The sequence below is a fragment of the Dermacentor andersoni genome, chromosome 6, assembly GCF_023375885.2.
Source record: "Dermacentor andersoni chromosome 6, qqDerAnde1_hic_scaffold, whole genome shotgun sequence".
Lineage (NCBI taxonomy): Eukaryota > Metazoa > Arthropoda > Arachnida > Ixodida > Ixodidae > Dermacentor > Dermacentor andersoni.
In genome coordinates, this window is record NC_092819.1 from 26101073 (window position 1) to 26119535 (window position 18463).

The 18463-nt window shown below is 43.2% G+C and overlaps 2 protein-coding genes across 2 annotated transcripts; one reads left to right on the forward strand and one right to left on the reverse strand.

Moving 5' to 3' along the window:
• Positions 1 to 23: 23 nt before the first annotated feature.
• On the reverse strand, positions 24 to 6425 carry LOC126521719 (ubiquitin-conjugating enzyme E2 J1-like). The gene is made up of 8 exons (XM_050170460.3): positions 6334 to 6425; positions 6033 to 6128; positions 5880 to 5953; positions 5679 to 5810; positions 5190 to 5274; positions 4020 to 4125; positions 3452 to 3578; positions 24 to 2634 (listed from the first exon to the last, which is right to left on the reverse strand). Exons 2-8 carry the CDS (start codon positions 6061 to 6063, stop codon positions 2173 to 2175), a joined length of 1017 nt encoding a protein of 338 aa, XP_050026417.1. The 5' UTR covers positions 6064 to 6128; positions 6334 to 6425; the 3' UTR covers positions 24 to 2172.
• A 132-nt stretch (positions 6426 to 6557) lies between these two features.
• LOC126521705 (NADPH-dependent diflavin oxidoreductase 1-like) lies at positions 6558 to 18463 on the forward strand. Its single transcript, XM_050170440.2, has 5 exons — positions 6558 to 7600; positions 8128 to 8353; positions 9896 to 10207; positions 15245 to 15559; positions 17102 to 18463. The coding sequence occupies exons 1-5, from the start codon at positions 6910 to 6912 to the stop codon at positions 17322 to 17324; spliced, it is 1767 nt and encodes a 588-aa protein (XP_050026397.1). The 5' UTR covers positions 6558 to 6909; the 3' UTR covers positions 17325 to 18463.

Below are 18463 nucleotides of genomic sequence, written 5' to 3' on the forward strand. Positions count from 1 at the left end.
ACAATTGCAAACAGTAGGCAGTGTTGGCAGAATACCTTTATTCAGAATTCTTTTGTTGATGCGACCTATCATACCTTGACTGACTGTAGATAAGAAATAGTCTTCAGGTGCAGCAGCAACAAAAACTGACTGATCAAGTGAATGCGCCTTGATAACACAACCTTAATATTGAGAAAGTTTTATCACTCCGTGTGTAGGTCTAAAAAATGTTAACACGATGTACATTTGGCCAAAAAAGTTTACGGAGCACTGCTTTCATGACAAATGTAGGCCGACTGCATTGAAATTACACTTTGACATAAATTCGTTAGAAATGAGTAGTAGGTGTACATGTAGTAATTGTGACAAACCTGCAGGGCTCGTTGTCTAATTTTTTTAGAAACAGCCTTTAATCAGCACCTTAGCAGATGATGCGTGCCCCTGGTGATTAGCAGACATGATGCGAATTCGAGCACATTGCGTTCAAAATCTTCAACCCACTGTGAACACTGCCTAATTTCAAAGGTCATGCTAAGTATTCGCTCATGTGTAATGTTCTAGGTTCGGCATCATTTCCGGCGATTCGCGGTGTTCTTTAGTTTTGGTATGAAAAACATTTTTGCAATCTCTTCGTGACGCATTAGTATTACTATTAGTATTTCGAACATAAAATTTTGCACACAGGCTGCTATATAGCTACACTATCAGAAACTAGCCTTTCTATGCAGTCAAAGTTTTCACTACAGTTGGCCTCTAAGGCGCAGTACTTTAATTTAATGGACCGCTGTGTAGATCGGTAAAACTACTACAGATTGAAACTTTGAATTCATACCGCATAGCCAACCATCGCTAGAATCAGAATTTTTCGCAGATCCATAGTGTCTCGTAAACTATTATGGCCAACCCTTACGTTTCTTACACTGCGTAGGCACCTGAAGGTCTCATGCTGACCCAGCAAACTCAACAAGGCCTTAAGCCTCACTCAAAAACATGCCAAATGGTCATGGTGGTATGGAAAAATACCATTTATCCATTGTGATAGAAGAGGGAGGCACCATGCCAGGTTACTATTTGGGCATTTGCTTGAGCATAGGAATGCATTCTTTTTAATACTTTACGAGAAACCCACACGTAAAAAACAGCCTCAACAGTGCCATTTGAAATGGTAATGGCTCATTGGTGCCTTCCGGTATGACATACATATAATTCATGGTGACATGCGTACAGTCTTTACCAGAAGTTCCAAATTCACTCTGCACATGACAAAAACTGGCACTGGGCCCAGTGGAATGGCTGCTTCTGAGCATAACTGGTATACTGCACAAAGCTGGTTCCAGTCACGCACAGTGGCTTTTAGAACTTTTTTTCGATGTTTTCTGGTTACTGTATATTTTGCCAGTGACAGCACAGCTGAATGCCCCACTGTAATGCCTTATATTTATACCTTCATTATTTGCATGCTTCAGTCAAATTAGCATCTACTGTGCAGAGAGGCAGTTGGTTACATAACTCGCCACAGATTCTCCTGAGCTGGCTCACATAATTTGAGGTATTGCTTCCTGACATGTTGTGGATATTTCTTTAGATAACTAGCACTTAGCTTTATAATATGCTAAAGATGATTCCTAAATATCTAAGTTTCATGCAGCTGAGCAAGACATGAAGGACACTAAATGCTCGCTGTATCATGCAGCAGCACTCTCGCATCAATTATGCATTCTCTTGGACTAAACCCTAGCGTGAAGCTCATTTGCTAGAGAAGCAGCATTTTATTTCTCACTATTGCACCGGAGTGCAAACCAGCCACCTATAAAAGAGCAATGTGGAATTTTGAACCACAAGAGGTCTCTTTGTGGTGCCACAAGCGCGAGGAGCCCCTCCTAGCAACCCACTTGGCTTCTGCAAGTCGCATCACCTGACAGAACCAGCACAGGGCATATCACCACCTAAAAAAGTCAAGTTTCTTTCCTTTTTTCAAGATTGACGACCGACAACTGGCACACTTGCAGCAATACTCAGTCAATTTCACTGCACAAGGCAGGCAGGCCATTCTGTCACCACCCACTCAAAGCAGCTGTTTCAGACAGTGGCCAAGCGCACCACGCACATGTTGACGATCACGAAGCACAAAGCGCATGTGACGACACAAGCACTTTCTGTCACGTTCGAGCCGCATTGCTGTGTCCTCGCCAATCACAAGAAAAAGACGCGCCGTATGAGCAGGCCCACAAAGGCACTGCCAACAAGCCATATCGCTGCATTGTATGCCAAGCGCAAATTGTCTCCTGAGCTCGCCCTTGTCGTGCGATTTGCTGTGCCTGTTTCCTCGGCAAGTGCAGTGAGCGGCTGTTGTTGCTGTGCCAGACGTTCGGCACGCTGGGCCAAGATCCGTGCTGCCGCGAGCCGGCGTTTCATTATGTCTGGCGTATCCTCGGTGGTGCTTCCAGTGGCCAAAGCTGACTGGGTGCCCTGAGCTGCAGCGGGCGTGTCGCTAGCGGCACTGCTGCTTGCACTTGCCGCTTTCTTCTCCGAGTTGGTTGATGGCTGCACTTTGCTGTTGGAGTCGCTTGACTGCGGTAGTGTCGCCGACATTGTCATCTGCTCGGTAGCCTTGCTTTCGGCAGTCCTGGGCACACCAGGCCTCTCGCTGGCATCCTAGAGCAGTAACAGTAATGGTAATGTCACAATATATGCCCAGCACGAGATATGCAGATTTGAAGGAAGCAATTTTCTCTGGCTTAGATATGTCATATGTCACTGCAACTCGACCTCTTGGAGCATAAATTTTTCTCGTGCAGTACATTAGTTTTGCGCAGCGAAAGCGACATCGAAAATCGCAGTATAGCCAGTGGAGAAAGCACCTTCGGCAGGGTGCTCTGCGCATTTGCAACACTGCCTACTGTTTCTTATCTTGAGGGAAGCATGTCTGCATTCTGTGAAAGTACAACTGGATTTGACTGAACACAATTTCACTCACGACATGGTGCCACTTGCACATTCCAACTCTGCTATTGACTGAGTAGAGATTAAAGGAGGTCAGAAACCCCACCACATATGCTAATCCACTGCTGCAGCTGCATCAGCATACACTGCACCTGCTGCATTTTGTCAGACGGAAAGGTTTACTGCATGGAAAGAAACAGGAAATGTTTTCTGAACTTTTTTCCCAACAGCTAATATCTAGTTATTAACTAATTGCACTCAGAATTAATGACATTGAAAGAGAGCAGGTTTGTGACTAATGTGTAGCTATTCATGGCATCGCTGTATATGTCATTGTGTGTGCAAAAAGGCTTGGTTAAAAACACTAACCTTAAAGTTTGATAACTCACTTTTAAGGGAGTTAATTGTGTCAGTGAAAAAAGTCCATGTCAGTAGTTAAATGTTATTACTCCTAATACTACTTCAACAAGATTCCACTATACTATTCTGCAGCAGTAAGAGGTCAAAACAAAGTGCGCTGTGCCACCACCTTGAACATGATCTGTGCAGCCTGCTCCCTTGCCTCCTTGTCAGCAGCTATGTCCTGTGGTTCTTGTGAGCGTTCCTTGAGCAGCTTAGCTACAGGGCCGCAATTGGGGCAGCTCCAAGTCTGAGATCTAGAACAAAACAAAAGAACATGAGGTTTCCCCAGACAAACCTTTGTTGAGTTCTTGGATTAACCTAGCTCAACCAGACTAACTAGTTCTTCACTTTAAAATTTTACACAGCTCACTCTGCCTCATAGAATAAACATTTTATGCAAGCTTATGCCAGAGTTTCTCAATTATAATAAATGGACAGAGAGTTCTGAAATAAAAAGACACAGCGAAGATGTGGTTGTGAAGTTCTTATTCCCACAGAAGGTTGCAAACAACACTGTCATCATTACCATCATCATTCTGCAGTGTTTTATGTTTGCATTAACATCACATTGACCACACTAAAAGCCGCTGCATCTCTATTAACCAGAGAGCATGTACTAAAATGATCAGTGTATTATTTTTTCTTTGGACAATAGAGTTTGAAAAACATGGAAGACAGGTTAAGCCCGCTCTTACTTTTTTGCGAGCTGCTTCCGTTCTTGGGGACTGTAATCCAGGGACCCAATCGCACCACTCCCATGAGTCGGCATAAAACCGATGATTGCCAGCAGAGCAGTGCGCACTGTAACGGTCACAGGATCAACAAAACAGAAGTTAGCAAGAAAATGGAGACTCGTAAGTGATCAACAGTGTTAGAACAAAGTATGTCTGAGATTCACACCTGCAGACCTGTGCACTTTAAACTTCATAAAAATGTCGCAGACATGACATGCCTTTTATTAAATATACCCTTCAGCGCACACATAATGTGTGATATACAAGTTATTAATGATGATTTACCTTTAGGCTTGACATGCAAGGAACAGCAAATTTGGAACAGCAAAGACGTCATGACAAGCAACACATTTTTTTTAGATCACAGTAATATTTTTCTGTCAGTTAGCTGTTGTTCACTTGACCTGCTTCAAGAGCTTGCCTGAATAAACTTGTTCAAATCAAGTACCCCTATAGCATATGACGTCCTATGCTGCCAGAGGAGGGGGGCACAAGTACCATAACAAATTTATTTCTTTATGCATATTTTTTTTGTAGACTTGCACTACCCTATCTTTCAACACCATTCTCATGAACAGAACTTATTATTCTTATTTTGATTCTAGCTGTGCTTTTCCCAAACAGCAATATTTGCCCAGTAATTTTTTGAATTCCTCGCAAGTAACTACAGCTTCAAGCTTCCGCATTTCCATTAAAAGCTCTCCATTACACCATATCACACAGCCCCTCTCTTACTTTGCAACATTTAAGCCCACCAATCTATCATATATCAAAGCGACATGGGAGCAAGCAGCATGATGAAAGCTTTTTCCATTAGCAAAGCATAATCACTTTATGTATAGATTAGGCATAAGCTAGAGGGTTTTACTGCAAAGTTTCCTCTATGTTTCTAGTGCTTTATATGGTAGTTTCAATGCTGCTGCAATTTAATATTTCCAAGAAACATTTTTGGTAAGAATTGTTAAACGAAACATGCACACAGAAATAATTATTATCAGTATTAACAACAAGGCAATTTAAGCATTTTAAGAAATAATGTTTCACTCTCAATATGGCAAGCGAATTTACGTTTTCCCAAATATACTTTTTGTTTCAGCAAAGAGTGAAAGGCAAATGTCAGGATGCACTCACAAGACCACGATGGCTGCCATGATTCAGGATGGTGGCCAGAGATGCTCAGGCAGATCTTCTTGTTGGTCTCAAAGCGTCCATTAGGCTGATTTGAAAAGCAAAGTTAATGTTAAACTGTCAGAACTATACTGGGAATTTGCTTAAAGCTCATATCCAGGATCACATCTAGTTTATCTACTAACAAGACAACATATGAATCGAGGGACTAGGAGAAGCCTGCAGTCGGACCGCAGCTGCACCAGCTGATCCAAAATCGCTGGTGGCCACATGAAATCGTATTTGTTTACGCAAATGAGAAATCCAATGTCAGTAATAAACAAATGAATAATAACCATTTGTTCTGACATGCTCCTTTCCAACGATTGCAGAGGTTCGTCCTTATTGGTACGGCATGCATTAACGATTACTTTCACAGCTGTTGCTGTCTGGCGATTTGGAATAAGCGCTAGCGGTAAGGAAACTGTCATGAGATTACGACGGCCGTCTCACCGTCAGAAGAATGATGCTCGGTGGCTTCATGGGATAGTCTGGGGGCAGAATTACGCGGCCATGGTAGATGCCTCCTTCAAATTCCGATTCCGGCGGCCCACGCACGGTGAAGTGCCACTCAAACAGATTATCCTGCAATCAACACGCGCACTTTCAGCATAAAGGCGTGCCTCGAAGCTGCCGCAAGCTGCACTTCCTTACGTCCAATGGTTGCGCAAAATATTCTTCCGTCGCTTCGTGGAGCTCCTGGGCCTCTCTCATAAGACGCTTCACGGCTGCAAAACGTCAGGGCACATCAAACATTCACTCGAACGGTCACAGTGGTGACACGATCAGAGGCGCAAAAATGCTCACCTGGGCTGCGGAGATTGTACTGCCCCTCCATAACAAGCGGCTGAGCGTAGCAATATTGGTAGCTAAAATTTGACGATCCTGAACCTTGAACGTGCTCTACGGGAAAAGCATTGTAAATTAGCACGGCACAAGGAACTACAAGCGAAAGTGACTGTGGCTGCGCGCAGTTGCCATGTAAACATGTAAACCTGACGTGGCTGGTACCGCCGACCACTGCCGACACGCAGCAGCTACAGTCAATCAAAATACCGCAGATCTAGAGAGATGATTGGCTCCTCACGAGCTTTGGACGCATACGTACAAATAGCTCGTTCGTAGCGGATCAAAGGCAGGTGGTGGCGGCTAGGACAGCGACCACGGCACGTGAAGTTGTGGCGGAAGTCCTTGCGCACCTTCCGTACAGACCGGTAGTAACAGCAGAGCACCTCAAACCCGAACAGCCCGAACCGCTGCCACAGCGGAGGCTGTGTTGAACGTTATCATCGCCAGAGGCGCCTCATGACAGCGGGTCTCAAGGAACCCACAACGCTCGTTGCTCTACATGGCCGAGACGCGGTGTTTTCAGGTTTTCAGGCCAACCAAGACAACCAAGGCATTCACCAATGCAAAGCAAGCTGTGGGTTAAACGTGGGTTGAAGCTATCGCCAGACCACCAAAACACGGCAGAAACGCACCCAGGAAAGGATAGTTGCTACTATATGCAAACGGTGACGTTGCAGGAATAAATAGCGCGCATGTGGCATTGTCGCGAGAAAACAAATGTGTGTTTTAATCAGAAACGCTCGGCCATAGAAGCACGTTCGTGTTGATCCCCGCTAACATTTGTGCACCCAAACGATATAAAACTACGCGCGAAAAAACCTACCGCCGTAGAGACATGCTAGACCGACGCTTCGTGGTCTTGTACGGGAGCCAGACGGGCACCGCTCAAGACGTCGCTGAAAGAATCGGTAGACAAGCGAGACGGTGCATGTTCGGCGTAACTGTCCTGCCCATGGACGATTATCCTCTAATAGAGCTAATCAAGGAAAAAATAGTTTTATTCGTCTGCGCTACCACAGGACAAGGCGAGGAACCCGATAATATGAAGCATTTTTGGTCGTTCCTACTGCGAAAAAGCCTGCCTCCGAATTCACTGAACACAATTTGTCATTCTGTGGTTGGCCTGGGAGACTCCTCTTACTTGAAGTTCAATTTCGCTGCAAAACGCCTGCATAGACGCCTGGTTCAGCTAGGCGCCCAGTGCCTGCTCAACCCCTTGTATGCTGATGAGCAGCATGAATTGGGAACAGACGGAATGCTCGATCCCTGGCTGGAAGAATTCTGGAAAATTGTTATAAGCTTGCGTCCCCTTCCTTCCGGGTGCTTGCCTATCAGTGAAGAGATCTTACCAGCACCAAAGTACAAACTTGCATGTGACATGACTTATGTAGATGAACACAGAAGTATCAGCTGCCATCCGGGCATTCTTCGTGAAAAGCTATTTGACGCCACTGTGGTCTCCAATCAGCGAGTCACCAGCGCCGAGCACTTTCAGGACGTGCGACTAATTAAGCTTGACATTCAAGGTTTGTTGTTTCTCTTTGACCACTTTCTCGCACAGTGTAACTTTGCATGTGAGGCCTTGAGAATGTGGTCTACGTGGCCCCCATACGTTCTTGCACAGGCCAAGTTCCCATCCCTTTGTAACAAGTATATTCTATGTCCTTGCCTATTAATTTTATTGGAATATACTGCTCAGCGAACACCACAGTTAAGTGAATGGTCACAATTTGAGCCAGGGGAGGAAAGTGCCGCAAAAGGTTGAAATTAAAGGAACAGGATATGTCAAGGCAGCACAATAAAGTTTAATTAAGGTCATGAAGTGTTGCTACTTCCATCTATGTTGTTAGGGAAGAATGTTTACAACACATCCCCACCACCAAAGTTAATGTCGCTCTTCAAGTTGTGTAGTTGTAATTCAAAATGGCAGTCTTGGGTGAGTATATGAGTGACAGGCTGACTCGCTCATAGACCTAGAAAATAACCTGACATGAGCTGTGCATGTCATTTGATGAAGGGTCCATTTGATTCCTACCTTCCTTTATGTTAACAGGTTCTCGTATTACATTCGAGCCTGGTGATGTGGTGGTAGTCTACCCCGAGAACTGTGAAGAGGACATCAATGAGTTTTTCAGACTATTCAGCAGCTACAAAGCTGACATGTATTTGACACTTGCACCTACTGAAAAGGGCACATTATTGCCACATTTTTTTTCAAGGCAAGTCTCATTTGGTGAATGCGTTCGGAAGTACTTTGACCTTACAAGCATCCCAAAAAGGTAACCACATTTACAAATTGCCTGCAACTACTATTCAGATGCTGTTGTTTTATGCATCATGTCATATGAAAAAAGTGGCATTTCTCGCTGAAAAGCTATAATGTGCTTCAGGCCTTTGAAGTGCTCAGTCAGTGACACATTTTGTGATTGCGCTTGTTTACTTGTCAGTTTAGGTGATCTATTGAGATATATCATAGCCTCTTGTGTTGCTTTTAATGATGTTCACATATCAAGCTTGGTAACTGAGTGTGGCTTCTAGAATTTCAGCTACTAAGCATGTGATTTTACAGAAGCTTTACTGAGAGGGCTTTAAAACATTGCCAGATAATCTGTAAGTTAAAGTCGCTTTGAGTAATTGTGCACAAAGTTTAGAAAAATTTGTCAAATGAGGGGTTTAAGGGGCTTCAAATCGAAATATTAAGCCCTCCTGGACTGTTTGAAGCCTTGGTAAGTGAAATATTACCGGAGATGTAGATAAGAGCAGTTGGATTTGCAGCACCATCTTGTGGTGCAAAGTTTAACCAGAGAGGACACGCTATTATTTTAGCGAGTAGCTATATTCTACTTAGCTGCTAGTGTAAAGCATTGGCAGTGACTTAATCGTCAACATGCAGCTCGTTTGTATTTTCCTTCAACAAGAACATCCATACAACACAAAAATGTTTTCTGATGCATCATGATTGGACAAAGCGTTACAAGATGTTGCTGCCATTGTTGCTGCTGCTGTCTACGTCTCCAGTACCTGTAACCTGTGCCAGGATAATGTAAAACTATTCTAATCTGTTTTTATTCCAAATTCGTCAGTAGCCTCCTTGATTGGGCAAAATGGTTCAGGCCCAGCCCATATAGGCACGGCATCCTGGCACTGGTCATCACCTCCTCTATATTTTTCTATGCCAGCCGGATGTGGCCGATGCAGCCATTCACCACCCTCTCCTATCGTCCTTTCCTACTCCCTCGACGGCTAGCGCTTGTGCCTGCTTTACGGTCGGGGGGAAGAGTACCATCTGGGTGGCATACGCTCAGACGCACGTGTGATGCAAGCAGTCATACCATCTGGGTAGCATCGCATCACGGCAACTCACTGAACTAATACGCACCAACGGCTTCTATTGAAGAGTAAGCGATTGCACTAGCATTGAAAAAATAGAGGAGGTGGTGCCTTCATGTTCTCTGATGGTTAGTTTACACACAAACTACAACAAACTTTACACACAAACTAAAACTTTCCTATGTCGGTCTCTCTGTTTATTAATAAGTTGTGTGCATACCCAAGCTTCTCAGCAAAAGTGACACCTTTACTGTTTGGAGTGATCATGAATCAGTTTATCTGAGCTTATTGTTTAGCTTTGTTGCCCTGTGTGCTGCTTGAATGAGACATTAGTTTTTGCACCATGAGATTCTTAGTCTTTGTACTCACTGTGAGGCAGCAGCAACAATCTGCTGCACCCGCATACAGTTTCTGCAGAAGCTCCAGAAGTCCCACCTCCAAAAAAACCATAACATGAGAGTTACTCCTACACATCTCTTTTCACTATGCAGGTCTTTCTTTGAGCTCTTTTGGCACTTTGGCGACGACACCCTCGAGAAGGAGCGCCTTTGGGAGTTCAGCACCGCCACTGGCCAAGAGGAGCTTGTGGACTATGCCATTCGGCCACGGCGAACTGTGCTGGAGGTGTTTGCTGACTTCCCTCACACCACAGCTAATGTGCCGCTGGCATACCTGTTTGATTTGATTCCACCCATCCGCCCACGCTCATTTTCCATTGCCAACTCGTTGCTTTGCCACCCAGGGCAGATCCACATTGTAGCAGCGATCGTAAACTTCCGCACCAAGCTGAAGAAGCCACGTAGGTATGGTAAATAGAAAGAGTTGTGTGTATTCTGATGCTCGCATTTGTGAAAACTAACTTAAGAGTATGGGCAGAAAGGAACCAGTTCACAATACACCTACATAAGCCTAGTACAGAAGACGTGCAACCAATGCAGAAGGGACTGAGCATAAGAATACAGCCTTTGTTATGTGATGCATGACAGTTCTGTGTTCAAGTGAAACACGTACATTGTTGTTAATGTGTTGCTTGCATAATCTATCAAATTAAGAGTACATTTACATGTTAGGTGCGGTGTAATTACTTGGCAGTGAGTCACGCCATGGTTTTTCTGCAGAATGAATACCTAAGAGATTCAATCCATTGTGTGAACCAGCTTTAATCGAACAAGATTGTCTGCTGTCACAAAGGCATTTTCTGTCCTCATCAGTATCGTCTTGTGTTGAACTTTTCAAGTGAACTCAGTGCAGTTAGATCGAGACGAGATGAATCATTCAAACAAGCATGCATGAAAATTACCGCATAGCAGCACCCATTCTGCACAAAGTTGGTCTGAATTGACTGAAGCATGATTGAAACCATGCTTGTGATGGCAGTATAAGTAAGTTAACTTATAAAGAAAGACTGTTAGTGCCTTTGGTGGCATGTCAACCAAAATGTTTTCAGTCATGAAAATTATAATTGCCATGCATTTAGCATTGTCATTAAGCAGCAGAAATGCCTGTCCTAGTTCCATAACATGATGTGTCCAGGGGAGCTTATACAAGCTGTTCAGTGCACAATGAGGTAAAGACATCCTAATAAGTTTTTGCTTGATATGTAATAGCGCAACAAAAAGACATAACACAAAGAAATGGACAGGGCAGATGATAAACTTCCGCTTACTTATTCAGGGGCCAAAGTATGATAGATATAGGTGCATATACATGGGCATGCACTCGTTTTGATTTATGGTGCTAATATGTCTCAAGTAAATTGTATCCTACTTGCACTGAACTTAGTGCCTCTTGCTTTCTTTTGTTATTAAAAAAAAAGAAAGAAAGACTCTATGCTAAATAGAATGCAAGGGTCTTGAAAATGCTCCCGAGTTTGTTTCCATCTGAGATATTGCTACCAAGTTGTTTCAGTTTACTGTGGGCAGACATGTGCATGATGCTATAACCTAAAAATATATGGTGTCTAGCTGGTGTTTTAATTTACTCTCTCAATAGAAGGAGAGAGAGAGAAAAGGAATAAAAGAAAGATAGATGAAGAGAGGAACAAATGTTCCTGTGTATTTGCTACAGGTGTAAGCATTTTATCCTTCCTTTCATCACCAAAAAAAGGTGTGCCAGCTCAGCTAACTTTCTGTCCTTTAATTAAAGTTAAAAGTCTTTGAACTTTTGTACCTTGTGCTACGTCCCTGCAACTGTTGCTGAATGCCACATTGTTATTCATTATTGTAGGTTTCATACTTGACGACACACAAACCGCCCTGTAAGAAACTGTTGCTACATAATATATTTCTCATTGGTAAAGTCTGCTGCAACTTGAGTCAACTGCAGGTATAGTAGTCTGCTAAGTAATAGTATGCGCCCAACATTTTGATGTTCATACACCTTTAATCCTTTCAAATACTGTGTGCACAATTGTGCGTGTCAAGATAGTGCATAAGAAGAAAGAGCACTGAGGAAAATTACATTTAAAATGCCTTCCGAACATTTTGATATACTTCCGATTGGACGAGTGCTACAAATTCGAATAATATGTGTAAGGTGTTTTAGTAAAATGAGTTGGAAGGTGTACATAAGAGTGTTCGCTCTCTGTATCAGTACGTCATCACATAGTGGAGTCACTTATTTCATTGTTCTCCATAATGCTCTACAGTCAGCATATATTTCAAGCGGTTTAATGGGTGCTTTTCTAGTGTGCTAGACATTAAATACAGTAGAACCCCGTTAATATGTTCTTGTTATGTACGCTTTCCCTGTACCAACGTTCGCAATCGAGAACACAAAAAATGACCCAATAGAGTTAGCTCATTTCTTACCGGTTTGTACGTTTCTGAAAAACACACATTTTTCGGCACCAACGTTCAGTACATTGCCAAACTGTGATTGTGTGATACGTTTTCTGGCCACTAGATACCATGTAAACAAAAAAAAAAAGAAAATGTGCGAAGTGCGCACGATCGAGAATGGTATATATATAGCTGCCCACTGCGGCAGCTATACTCGCCCACCCGTCTCACGTGGAAATGCCGGCGTGCACTCAGTTTCTCATTTCGGTACCAGCAAATCTTCTCCAGGGTCATTGCATGCAGAATTCACAGCTATTACCACCAATCCTATAGCGATAAGCATCTTCTCCTGTTTCACAGCGCGTGGTGTCGTCGTAAGTGTAGCGCACACTTTTAATAAGCGATAACCGAAACACGCCGCCGTTGCCTGCTGCAGGCTGCGATCGTATACATTTTCTTGCCGCTAGATCCCATGTGAACAAGAAAAGGCGTGAGGCACGCAAGGTCGATAACAGTATATAGTCGCCCGCCTCACATGAAAGCGACGAAGCGCACAGTTTCTTATTCTGGCACCAGTAAATCTCCGCCCAGGTCGTCGCACGCCTCATTCACAGCTATCACCGTCAAACCTATTGCGATAAGCAACTTCGCCTATCTGTTCCACAGCACATGGTGTGTAATCACATTGGTAGTGTATTTTAGTACGCTACCAATGCCTTTAGTAGGTGGTTATCAAAATGCGCCGCCTTTCCATGTGGGCATCACGTTTCGCTTCGGTGGCATCCGGTGTCGCCCACCAGCTTGGGTTTCATTTCAGTTTCCCGTCGCCCTCTTAAAACAACACGCTATAAGGAAAACGACAAAACGCGACTCGGGCCGCTGGAGCACCACCATCTGGACGCGCGTCGGCATCTCGTGCCGCAACGATCCGCACGACGCTTTGCATTATGTACGTAGATGTCAATAGTTGAGTCTGTCAAATTTTTTGTTACTTCGGATCATACGTTTTCCCTATTAGTACGTTTTTTTCTCGTAGTCTTTCCTGAAACCTGTGAACGAGGTTCTACTTAGTTTATGTTTTCATATCTCATGTTCCTGTAGAGTTCTCACATGAAGCCTGTGTTCTGCAAGTTTGACGAAATTCACTAAATATAAACTTTTCATCCATTCTGTAGAGTTCACTTTTCATGATTCTGAAGATGCGAAAAAATTAGGTGATACAATATTTTCTTAGCGGACAGAATTAATTGCCACCTGAAGAGGTCAATGTGAATCATTAGATATTGAGTGCTATCATCACGGGTTGCTTCCATCTCACCTCATCAACTTACTCATTTGTTCCTCAGCTTCTTGGTTTTACGATCTTCTTCAGAAGTGCCTTGCCACTTTTTGATGCACTAACATTGTTTCATCTTGCCACCTCTTTTGGCCTTCCATGGTCTCCTTTATCATGCACACAGCCTGTTGCAAAAGTGTAGGTTCCACTGCTCTCATTACCACAGCGCACCAACTTCTTGGTGCATTTGTACTGTGTTTGACAGCGCTCTCCTGCAGTGAATTGAGGTTTTACCAGGGCCCCCTGCAAATACTGCGGCATTGGCACATTTCAGCGAGGAGTGCAGTGGCCTTTACACATTTGTGACAGGCTATTGTGAACAAATTAAATGGAAATAGAAAAAGAAGCAAGTATAAACTTACTTCTAATATTAGCTCGAGAGCAGCAATTTCGTGCAGCTGTGAATTGTTTTGCTAAATATGGAGCGCACACCAATCCAAGCGCAGTCATCAAAATTAAGCTGCCATCACACAAAGTGATAAAAGCAGAAAAAATGCATTCTAGTTAGCCCAAACCTGTTTTCATTACATTTTTTAATAATGTTTCACAAATTTTATGTAACCAAGCCATTTCACTCTACCCTCCAAAACCTTGACTTTGACATCCGTAAACTTGGCTACATTTCAAAGCAGACATAGCTGAGTGGCACCTCATGTCACCATGCTCCTCTCTATTACAACTGCGAGGCCGATTTGGACTCATTACTTTGAATATATGTGTGTGACGAAATTTTCACTCCATCTCCACGCAGGTCTTGAGGCGACATCCTCAATACAGACATTTTTTTAAAGTTCATAGCTTTCTTTGGCTCTTTCAGATGTTTACATGCTTTGCCAGTAGTCGCTTGTTGGACTTTGCAAGAAAATGTTTGTTCTCTCTCTCGTTCGCTTGTTTGTTCTGTCTGTCGCTCCCATTCGCTCTTTTGTCTGCTCACGCTCTCATTTGTTCAGGCTATTAATTTACATTGACAATCATTGCCTGTAGTTTCTGCACAAATTCTAGAGCGCAGTTCTTAGGCACCCGTTCTTGCGGCGAACATCGGCGTTACTGAGCAAACGAGAACAGCAAAGGATGAATGAGCGAACGCGGAGCTCAGTGGAGGATGAAAAACGGTGATAGCGAAGGGAGTGTGAGAAGGAAAGCGGAGGAGGATGGTGCAGTGGAACCATGAGGCAGAAAGCGAAGGAGGAGGGTATGGCGAAAGCGTGAGAAGGAAAGCGTAGTGCCATGCAAGACGCGCACTGCAGCGACGATGGCTGCGAGATGGTGTACGTCATCTGAGAGGTTTTAGGGTAGCAGCTTGGGTGAGTTGGTTGTGGTCCATGACAGCAGTGTTTGCATAGCACATGAATGTAGGAAAGGAAGGACAGAGACGAGTAAAGAGCGCTCTTTACTCGTCTCTGCCCTTCCTTTCCTACATTCTTGTGGTACGCAAACACCGCTGAGAGGTCTGTCTGCACTGCTTCTGTGAATTGCGCCTATGCGTTACCCACACACTGCCTCTCGTGATCTCCTGGTTAACGAGGAAGTTGCGCCATACTTCACTCCATTTGCAATGTGCTGGACGAAATGGATTGTCTGCACCAACTAATATATCACGAAATGAAAAAACGTACAGAGCTGTGCTCAAATTTCGCATTAGGGAGTATCATAATCGTCAGTGAAATTTTTTTTTGCTGCTACTCAAAGATGACATATATTGAAGTTGTAATGCAATGGTGCAGGGGTCTCTGCACCACCTTCCTGGCCAGCCTTGATCCCTGCATTCGACCAACTCTAAAAATTGCAACGAAGAAGGGCAGCCTTCGGATGCCTCCTGATGGGGCGCCTGCTATTATGGTGGGACCAGGCACAGGTTGCGCGCCATTTCATGGAATGATCCAGGACCGTACCCATCGAGGCATCGGCCAAAACCTTCTCTTTTTTGGCTCTCGTAATGCAAGAGGGGACTTCTTTTTTGAGAGTGAATGGACCCAACTCGTGGAGGAAGGGCTGCTTGACTTGGTGACGGCTTTTTCTCGTGACCAGGAACACAAAATGTAAGTCAGTAATGCAGGTTCACACAAACTTATATGCAATAAAAGACAGCGGATGAGAAGAAACAGACATGATGGACTTCTAACTTCAGCTAGTTAACTTCTTGTCTATTGTCATTTAGTGTGCTCAACCCATTAATTTTTACTGTTGAAAATGCACCAACGAGCCTGGTTTTCTTCATTAACCCATTATTGCAGATGTTCAGTCACATTATTAAATACAACTGTATGTATTGGGTGCTCAGAATCTTGGCTCAGGGTCATCAAGTTTCTGCCAGAAACCAGGTGTTTCCAAGAAATTCCAGTTGCCTTTGAAGTTGTATTGGTATATATATATATATATATATATATATATATATATATATATATATATCCAAGAAATTCCAGTTGCCTTTGAAGTTGTATTGGTATATATATATATATATATATATATATATATATATATATATATATATATATATATATATATCTAGTAATGTTTAACAGTCTCAGAAGAGAACAGCAGTTTACAATAGGTAGTGAGGCACTGGAAGTGGTAAGGGAATACATCTACTTAGGACAGGTAGTGACTGCGGATCCGGATCATGAGACTGAAATAATCAGAAGAATAAGAATGGGCTGGGGTGCGTTTGGCAGGCATTCTCAGATCATGAACAGCAGGTTGCCATTATCCCTCAAGAGAAAAGTTTATAACAGCTGTGTCTTACCAGTACTCACGTACGGGGCAGAAACATGGAGGCTTACGAAAAGGGTTCTACTTAAATTGAGGACGACGCAACGAGCTATGGAAAGAAGAATGATGGGTGTAACGTTAAGGGATAAGAAAAGAGCAGATTGGGTGAGGGAACAAACGCGAGTTAATGATATCTTAGTTGAAATCAAGAAAAAGAAATGGGCATGGGCAGGACACGTAATGAGGTGGGAAGATAACCGATGGTCATTAAGAGTTACGGAATGGATTCCAAGGGAAGGAAAGCGTAGCAGAGGGTGGCAGAAAGTTAGGTGGGCGGATGAGATTAAGAAGTTTGCAGGGACAACATGGCCACAATTAGTACATGACCGGGGTAGTTGGAGAAGTATGGGAGAGGCCTTTGCCCTGCAGTGGGCATAACCAGGCTGATGATGATGATATATATATATATTTGTAAAGGGGTGGGATATATATATTTGGAAGGAGGGGTGCGATTTTTCAGGACAGCCTTGGTGTTCTAGCGTTATATCTAGTGAACCTTTTCGCCTTCTTTATGTGCAGCATCTTTCTAATGGAGGAAACAAATGTTTGTTGCATTGCTAACTTTATTTGCTGTTATAGAGCAAATATAAGGACTCTAAACCTTCTGTTTCTCATCACAGATGGAGCGGCTCAAACTGGAGGTAAATTTGTATGTTAGAGAGTGACAATATAGCTTTGTAGTCTGATGAAATGAATCTGGCTGTAAGTGATTGAATGTGCTCCACCTTTGCAACATCACTGAGGGTCCTACACCATAGCCACATACTCTAGGATCAAGTGTCTTGAACTGGGATTTTTTTATTATTTTTCAGTTACGTCCAGCATCGTATTGCCGAGCTTAAGGACAAGGTTAGAAAGCTGCTGCACAGTGGTGGAGTTGTGTACATCGCCGGCAATGCAAAGGACATGGTGCCCAGTGTGCGTGATGCCTTCAAGGCTGTGGTCAAGTCTGACTCTGCCAGTGACAGAAATGCTGAGGAACTACTGAAAGACCTTGAAAAATCAAGCCGACTCCAGATAGAAGCCTGGTCTTAGCATACTTTCAATTCACAGTGGCATGATTGTTGTAACAGGAGTGCCGAGTCAAACATCTGAAAATGTGTTTTCTTCGTGTCAAAAGGCCACGCTGATGTCATGAGCATAGTCTTGTTCATTTTATTCACCCCACCTTACCCCACCTTCTTGCATGTCGGCACTTTTGCAAGCAAGCGCTTCCCTTCCACTCACACTCCTGCCAACAGTTGAACATTCAGTGATGCACCAATTATTAATACCGACAAAAAGCACTCACGCAATGGTGATGTTGAAGCAATATTATGGCGAGATTCATAAGCACTTAGCTGTTTACTGTTGGCACATTGTCAGCTATAAAAAACAGGATCACTGCATGAGGAAGCCAGTGTCTAATCGAGCCAATGCTGATGTGCTTAAAGCATGAGCCTGGCACAATCTTTGCCTCGAAAGGAACATTTACTATGTATTTTAGCTTTGTCTTTAAACATAAGTAATAATTAAAAAATGAGCGATTGATGTAACATTTAGTTTCACTTGCAACAGTGTCCATGACAAACAAAATATCGCTTTATGCTTCCAGTCGTCTACAGATATAGAGTCAATGAGAATCTAAAAATGCAGTGGCAAGTAGACCACTCTCCCAAATCAAAGAGAATATGTATACATGTGGTAGCCATTTACATAAGCTAATTTCGATGACATCACAGTGGAGGCAAACTTTCAATATCTGCGTTTCTCGTCAACTATATTTTGGAGTGCAAAGGCGCATAGAGTGGTGCTCGGGCTGAATTCTTATTGTTGGCACAGAGTGAGATCTATTATAGTACTAAACTATGGCTTACGGTACGCTAGTAGACTCACTTAAGGTTTTATCATAGTCATCTTGTCCTTATGTTCTTTTTCTGTGCTGTTGATTGCGTTTACAGCTCAGCAGAATATTTTTGTATCATTGGTGAAAATGAGGTCTGCCTATTGACATCCAAATCTCTCATGAATTTCTTTGGCTGTCATATATGTATATGTATTGAATGTATATATTCATATGTGTTGTAGATATGTACAAAAATACATATTCCTTTATATGTTTCCAAAGAAGCTCCCAAGGTAATATTCTGGCATCAGTGCCAGTATGTGCACTTCATCATCATCATCATCATCAG